General features: G+C 38.5%; 1 protein-coding gene across 2 annotated transcripts in view; it reads left to right on the top strand.

Moving 5' to 3' along the window:
• Positions 1-8,613, top strand: part of Tex11 (testis expressed 11) — a 202,376-nt gene that overhangs the window by 20,422 nt on the left and 173,341 nt on the right. For both annotated transcript variants that reach the window (XM_021153053.1, XM_021153052.1), the window contains exons 5-7: positions 480-559; positions 7,045-7,125; positions 7,209-7,328. In XM_021153053.1, coding sequence (XP_021008712.1) covers positions 480-559; positions 7,045-7,125; positions 7,209-7,328 — 281 coding nt within the window. The remainder of the gene's footprint in view (positions 1-479; positions 560-7,044; positions 7,126-7,208; positions 7,329-8,613) is intronic.

Genomic DNA, 8,613 nt, shown 5'->3' with positions numbered 1-8,613 from the left:
GAGAGAGAGAGAGAGAGAGAGAGAGAGAGAGAGAGAGAGAGAGAGAATGAATGAGAATGAACATGAAGTTGGGTGGGTAGGGAGGTGGGAATAATCTGGGAGGAATTGGGGAGAAGGAACATGGTCAAAATACATTGTATGAAAAAAAATTTAAAGAAAAACTATTCTGGATGTGGTGGTCCATGTCCTAATCCCATCACTGAGGAGTTGAAGGCTAGAGGTTCAGGAGTTCAAAGCTACACTCAGCTACATAGTAAATTTTAGGCCAGTGTGGCCCACATGAGATCCTGACTCAAACAACAACAAAAGCCAGACTAAACAAAACCCACAGCAAAACTTTGCAAAAGACAAATAAAAACCCCACAACTTCTTTTTATAAACAATAAAGCTGGCTTCATTTTAATCATTTATTTTTTTAATATATAAAAAGAAAATTTGTGCTTTCTGTTTCATGGCTATCTAATGACTTTTTTTTGCAGTGTGTTATATTGCTTGCAAGCTGGTATCTACGCATGGAGTCTCAGTCTCTTCAGAAGAAGCTATTCAAAGACAGATTTTGGTAAGCCCTGATCCATTGAAGAAATGAAACAAGATTAAATGACACAGTAGTTATTTACTTCTATGGAAATAATTGAACTTAGTATAAAACTGGAAGAACCTTTAGTGTTATCCATGTTTCTTTTTTATTAGTATAGGTAGTATAGTTGTTCTCATAAGTACTGTATTTAATACAATGCTTCAATGAAGAAAATATTGAAATGTAATCCTATATTTATAAATTATTTCATTTATCACCTCCAATTTGATGGATATTTTTTCTAGGCCAGGTATGATAGCACATAGTTGTAATTGCAGTACTTAGGAAGCTAAGGCAGGAGGCTTTCAAATTTGAAGTCAGCCTGGGATACATACAGATTTTTACATCAGTCTGTCTCAGAAAACAAAAAAGTTTTTTTTTTTCATGAAAAAATTGAACTATTCAGCAATGAGAGGAGTTCAAGATTAGTTGATTGGTTTGTTTTGATTATTTGAGACAGCGTTTTGTAGCCCAGCATTTTAGCTGGCTTTTTTTTTGTTTTGTTTTTAAGGTATTATTTAATTATATGTATGTGTGTGTGTATATACACACACACACACATATGTATATATATGTATGTATGTGTATATATATGTATATATGTATATACATACATATACATATATATACACATATATAAACACACATACATATATATATGATGAGTACACTAGCTGTCTTCAGACACACCAGAAGAGGGCATCAGATCCCATTACAAATGGTTGTGAGTCACCATGTAGTTGCTGGGAATTGAACTCAGAACCTCTGAAAGAGCAGTCAGTGTTCTTAACCACTAAGCCATCTCTCCAACCCTTAGCTGACTTTCTAATTGCTGTGATAAACCAGTACCCACAGAGCTCATGTCTCTAGCTGCATATGTAGCAGAAGATGGCCTAGTTGGCCATCACTGGGAAGAGGGGCCCCTTGGTCTTGCAAACTTTATATGTCCCAGTACAGGGGAATGCCAGGGCCAAGAAGCAGGAGTGGGTGGGTAGGGGAGCAGGGCGGGGGGAGGGTATAGGGAACTTTCGGGATAGCATTTGAAATATAAAGAAAATATCTAACAAAAATGTAACTTAAAAATACTATGATATAACAACATGAAGGAAGGGTATATTTTGGCTCATGGTTTCAGAGGTATCAATCTGTCATGTCATAATGCATGTGGTAAAGCAGAGCATTTCACATCATGCTAGCCAGAAAGCAAAGAAAAAGCATGAAGGAAGCCAGGCATAGTGGCACATGTCTGTAATCTCAGTATTGATTGGAGGGCTGAGGCAGGAGGGTTGAGGAAAGTTAGAGGCCATTTCAATACCAAGTTGATCAAGGAGGGCTATATATCAAGACAGTGTCCCAATATTTTCCTTTCAAAATGGAAATGATCAGAGACAAGGTAGCCCTAAGGACCTGTTCTCAGTGCCTGACTTCTTTCAGCCAGTTCTGACTCACTGAAATTTCCAATAGCACCACCAACTGAAGACTAATTCTCAGGCACATGAGCCTCTGAGAGACATTTCATATTCAAACCATAGCCTCCAGCCTTAGTTGGAACTTATGATCCTCCTGCCTCAGCATCCTAATGTGCTGAGATTACATATGTATGCCATCAGGCTTGGCTTACTTGCTTATTTATTTACCTATTTATTATTTATTTCCTTATATGTTTGGGTGTTTTACCTGCACCATTTGTGTGACTAGTGCCCTTGTAGGCCAGAAGAGGACATCATATTCCTTGGATCCAGAGTCACAGATGGTTTTGAATCACTTTGTGGGTGCTGGGAATAAAACCTGGGTCCTCTGGAAGAGCAGCAAGTGATCTTAACCACTGAGCATCTCTTCAGCCCTACAGTTTTTGAGACAGGGTCTCACTATGCAGCCCTGGTTGTCCTGGAATTTGTCATGTAGACCAAACTGACCTTGAATCCAGAGACATACTCTTCCTGCCTTTACCTCTACCTCCCTGTTACTGGGGTTAAAGGAGTGTGTCCCCATGCCTGACTGTTTATTTACTTTTGAGGCAAGAGTCTCAAAATTCTAATTTTGCTAAAGGGAAATTCTAATAGGTAATTCTAATTCTAGTAGGTAACAAGGTAATTCTAATAGGTAATAACTCTTATTACCGAGTTTAATTTTAAACTACTCGTCTCAAGTGATCCTGTTGTGCCAGTCTCGTAAGTAGCTGGGACTGTGGGCTTATATATCCAACAAGCATATGGCATGTAGAGTGTGAAGAACGAGGTATGGTTTCTAGCTCTGTGACTTACTAGCTATGTTACCTTGAAAGGTTAGTTTTCTCATTTGTAAAATGAGGAGAATAATATTCGTTGTGCAGTGCCATAGGGTTAAAATTATCATTTTATGCTTTGTGAACTATAAATGAGTACAAATAGATAAGTATGCTAATAGTATGTAAATACACATCTGTCATATATGATGGGGTAAAACTGTGTGGAATGTGGGACTTCCTTTTGTATTTCTCTTCTTTCAAAGACTGAAGTCACCCAAGTGCTTTGCTCAGCCTTTACAAAATGCTATTTTCAGTGGGAAGACTGATTTGACTCAAACTATCCACTCATGGGTGGAATAGAAAGTCATCTTCTTTAGTTATTAATAATTAAAAATAGCATAGTAGTTTGGCATAGCCCACCTATAGAGGTTTGGATCCAGCCAAAGATTAAAATGCTAAACCAATAAAGATTAAGCATAAAGAAAAATCAGTGACGATAGTACCACAATTCCTCCATTTATTTATCACTAAATAGAAGAATCAATCCATGGCTACTGTTTCTTTTTAATTTTAATAACTTTTATTATTTTTTCTGTTAGTGTGTGTATATGTACATGTAGGTATATATGTATATCTCTCTCTATATATAGGTTTCATTATGTCCATTTGATAAATGTGTATAATTGTACTTTGCTTATATTAACCTCCCTATTACCCTCTTCTGACATCTTCCCCCTCTCCCTTTATTTCTTTCCTCTCCAAGATGGTCTCCTTTCTAGTTCTATGTTGTGTGTGTGTGTGTGTGTGTGTGTGTGTGTGTGAAGAGAAAGAGAGAGAGAGAGAGAGAGAGATATTTTTACATACCTAAGGAAGCATGTAATATTTCTGAGTATGGTTTATCTCCTTTTAACATGATGGTTTATAATTTATAATACCATCCACTTTTTTTGTTAGTTCACTGGTCAGTTTATTTTCTTTTTTTTTCCTGCAAATTATATTATTTTGTTCTTCCTTATGAGCGACTAAAACTCCATCATGTATATTTGCCACACTTTATTATTCATCTGCTGATGAATGTATGCTTATTCTGTATCTTGGTGGTTGTGGCTAGTGCTGCAGTAAACAAACATAGATGCCCTTTATTTCTGTGGTGTGCCTTGTGAGAGGAGGTGTGTCACTAGGAGGCAGCTTTGAGGTTTCAGAAGCTCACACCATTTCCAGTGTGTCTTGCTGGTGGATCAAGATACGAGGTCTCATCTGTTCCTGCCATCATGCATTTGTCCATCACTGACTCTAAGCTTCTGAAACCATAAGCTCAGTTAAATGCTTCCTTTTATAAGTCGCTTTGCTCAGGGTGTTTTAAATCACAGCAACAGACAAACTTAAGAGAATGTAGGAGGAGTATAGCTAGGTTGTATGATACATCCCCTTTTATATTTTTTCCCCAAAAAATCTCCATATTCCCTTGGTAGCTATACAAGTTTATAATTCCAACAGCTAGCAAATACAGGTTTCTTTGTTTTTTGTTTTGTTTTGTTTTTGTTTTGTTTTGTCTTGTTTTTGGTTTTCTCTGTATAGCCCTGGCTATCCTGGAACTCACTTTGTAGACCAGGCTGGCCTCAAACTCAGAAATCCGCCTGCCTCTGCCTCCCGAGTGCTGGGATTAAAGACGTGCGCCACCACGCCCGGCTCAAATACAGGTTTCTTATCCCCCACATTCTTGCTAGAATTTGTTAACTGAGGATAGCCACTAGGAAGTCCCAGATGCCAGGAAAGCAAGAGGCTCCTAGGATACAATGGGGAGGACATCAGCTGAAATACCCAACAAAGGGGAGGGAGAACCGGTAGAGACCATATCCAGAGGTTAGGCAAGGCCCCGGGTTGAGAGATGGGGCCACCCATCTATCCTATCTTTTATTGGCTTCTAGAATGTTAGGATCTCAAGTACCTTCATATCCAGTCCTGTTTGTTTTTGTGTTTGTTTGTTTTTTTCCAGTCTTGAAAGATAATGTCTTGCTGTGTAGCCCTGGATGGCTTGAAACTCATTAATGTAGGCTCTGATCTTAAATTTGCAGTGATCTTCCTGTTACTGCTTCCCAAGTATTGGGAGTGTAGGCATGTGCCACTGGTCAAAGTATTGTTTTAATGGGGTAGGGATATAGCTAAAAAAAATAGAAAAGAATCACACATATCCCTTGTTTTTGATAAAAATTTACTATGTAGACCAGCCTGGGCTTTGTAATCCTTCTGCATGAGTCTTCAAAGTGCTAGGATTACTGGTGTACACCCTTATATTTTACTGGATTCCATATATGCTCTTCTTTGTTTCTACATTTTCCATATTTGTGCATTTCTGATGAAAGTTTTCGTCTCATTTGTTTTTCTGTTTTTAGAGATTCTTCTTAATTTCTGGTTCATTGAAATTTCTGGTTCATTGAAAATGCCTCTTAGTTTCTAGGGCTCTTACTGAATTAGAAGCATACTTTTTTATTATCACTTCTGGGGATCTATACTAGAAGATGTGGCTGTACCATATGCTTGCTCTCTCTCTCTCTCTCTCTCTCTCTCTCTCTCTCTCTCTCTCTCTCTCTCTCTCTCTCTGTCTTTGGTTTTTCGAGACAGGGTTTCTCTGTGTAGCTCTGGCTGTCCTGGAACTCACTCTGTAGACCAGGCTGGCCTCGAACTCAGAACTCCACCTGCCTCTGCCTCCCGAGTGCTGGGATTAAAGGCGTGCGCCACCATGCCTGACATGTGCTTGTTTTTTCACCTCAATTCAGACCTTGTTTGTGTTTATGTTTATTACATATCAGCTATTGCTTACCTATCAGTTATAGTATTGAGAGCATTTTCAGGTTGTGACAGGAAAGACTATTTAATAATAATTCAATCATTCAGTTCTTCAACGCTATACTAAAGATGGAATTAAAAACTGGAATTTAGGTGTGCTGGCTCATAGTCCAGTGTTCATCCTATAAATTTCTTCACTTATGTGAAACATTGAATTTTTAGAACCTTTTTTCTCTCTATATTATAACTTAAAAATATTGGGATAGGGCTGGAGAACTGGCTCAGAGGTCAAGAGCACTGGCTGTTTTTCCAGAGGTCCTGAATTCAATTCCCAGCAACTACATGGTGGCTCTTAATCATCTGTAGTGAGATCTGCAGGCATACATGCAGTACATAACACTGTAATGTAATAAATAAATGTTAAAAACAAAAAAGAAATTCTTAAAAATATTGGGATAATAATTATAAATGGAAAATTTGAGAACTTCATGCATGATTAAAATATTAAAAATATTTTCTCAGAAGATGTGTTTTCAAGGCATTCTAGTTCTGTTTTTGTTGCTGTGATGAAATAGGCAAACAAAAATCAGTGTAGAAGACGAAGGATTTAGCTTACAGTTCCAGGTCACAGTCCATTGTTGAAGGCAAGGCAAGGCAAGGCAAGGCAAGGCAAGGCAAGGCAAGGCAAGGCAAGGCAAGGCAAGGCAAGGCAAGGCAAGGCAAGGCAAGAATTCAAGCATTGTGTCTCCAGTCAAGATCAAAGAGAATATACACATCCTTGCTTGCTTGCTCTCATCTGGTTTTCTCCTGCTTTATCTAGTACAAAATCTCCTTCCTAGGGAATGGCAGCACCCAAACTGCTGGGTCCTCCTGCATCAGCTAACAATCAAGAGACTATCTTAACAATATATAGTCAGGCCAGTTTAGCCTTGATAATTTCTCATTAAGACTCTCTTCTCAGGTGATTCTAGGCTGTGGCAAGTTGACATTTAAAACTAACCAGCACAAATATAATTTTTTTTTGTTAATTGCTTTTCTCAAGACCACTTTTCTTTCTTTCTTCCTTCCATCCTTTCTTCCTTTCTTCCTTCCTTTCTTTCTTTCTTTTTTTTATTTTTTATTTATTTATTTTTTTGAGACAGGGTTTCTCTGTGTAGCCCTGGCTTTCCTGGAACTCACTCTGTAGACCAGGCTGTCCTCAAACTCAGAAATCCGCCTGCCTCTGCCTTCCGAGTTCTGGGATTAAAGGCGTGCGCCACCACCGCCCAGCAAGACCACTTTTCTTAAGTTGAAAGTCAAAGCAGAGCGCAGAACTCTAGGAAGTGCTGGTTGCTATTTTTTATCCCTGGATATCCTCTCTCTATATATAGATAAATTATTTTCTCCAATATCTTTCAACCAATGAGGGAGAGGTGTGAAATTTTAAAATAATTTCCTAACTTCTGTTTTCTAGATGAATATGAAAACAGGAAAAGAGTGGTTGCATATTGGAAATGCTCAGATTGCTGATGACTTTTTTCGAGCTGCCATGATTGTAAGTTGCTACTGACTTTGAGCAGTGGAATTTCTTAGTAACATCTGTGGCAGGTCTCATGCTTGTGCTGTTTTCTTTTCCAGGATCTGGAGAGATTATATGTCAGACTAATGCAGAGCTGCTACACCGAGGCCAACGTGCGTGTGTACAAGATGATTGTTGAGAAAGGCATCTTCCATGTGCTTTCTTACCAAGCTGAGTCAGTAGGTATCATACGCACTGTGGGCTTACCACAGGACATTTTTTAAATGTAACAGTGGTAAAATGTGTTCTTGGTTTTCTATTGTATTCTTTTCTATTATGATAGTTGATATTACTAGTGGTGACTGTAATCTGTGTAGCGTGAATGAGGGTGAAAAAAAGAGAATAGCTAAGCATAATTTTTAACCACTTCATTTAACATCTCTGTTTTTTTTTTATGGCAAGAACTGTTTTTTTGAAATATTGTCTCTGAGAGACTCATTTTAAACTACTCTTTTTTCAAACATATGGATTTGTGATCTATATGGTGCATGCTGGTGCATGCATGCAAGCATGTGGGAAGGGTGTGTATGTAGATGTGGAGGCCTGAGCAAGACATCAAGTGTCTTCCTCTATAATTCTCTGCCTTAGTCCCTTGAAGCAGGGTCCCTCACTGGACAAGAAGCTTGCTGTTTGGGTTAGGCTGGGGATCTGAACTTAGATCTTATGCTTGGAGAGCTGTTGCGCTTCCTTACTGAGCCATCTACCTAACCTCGAGATTCTCTTCATATTCACAATGTTCTTTAAATAGTTGGCCTCAACGATGCCTTCTCATTTTGTATTTTCAGTTGGCAAGATGTAAACTATGATGAATTTACCTATGGTAATTCTAGAAATGAAAGGTGCCTTAAAATATAATCTTATTATTATTTTTTTTTAAAGTAAATGGCCCCCAGCTCCTTGGCTAATGATGCTTTGGTTTGCCTTTATTTATTTATTTATTTATTTATTTATTTATTTTTTTTTTGGTTTTTCAAGACAGGGTTTCTCTGTATAGCCCTGGCTGTCCTGGAACTCACTCTGTAGACCAGGCTGGCCCCGAACTCAGACATCCGCCTGCCTCTGTCTTCCAAGTGTTGGGATTAAAGGCGTGTGCCACCACTGCCGGGCGAGACCCTATGAGACATGAACAAATGTCTACTCACTTCAGGTAGGGAATCCAAGATACCACTAAAGTGCAACTAAGTAAACCAGTATGCTTCATTAGATGTAATCACAGGAGCTAAATGATTCGGAGACAGCTGCAGCATCGAAACCTACCCCAGCATGGCTCATGAAAACTACCAAACAATAGTCTACTCACAGAGTTCTAGGCAGAACAGCAGTTTGGAGAGGGTCTCCCTTCAGATGTTACTTGACCCTTTTCCCTTACTGCTTTCTTTTTATTTTATTTTATTTTATTTTATTTTAATTAGGTATTTTCTTCATTTACATTTCCAATGCTACCCCAAAAGTTCCCCATACCCT

The sequence above is a fragment of the Mus caroli genome, chromosome X (genome assembly GCF_900094665.2).
Source record: "Mus caroli chromosome X, CAROLI_EIJ_v1.1, whole genome shotgun sequence".
NCBI classification, from domain to species: Eukaryota; Metazoa; Chordata; class Mammalia; order Rodentia; family Muridae; genus Mus; species Mus caroli.
Note: the sequence above shows the minus strand (reverse complement) of the source record. Positions and strands in the feature narration are given on the sequence as shown.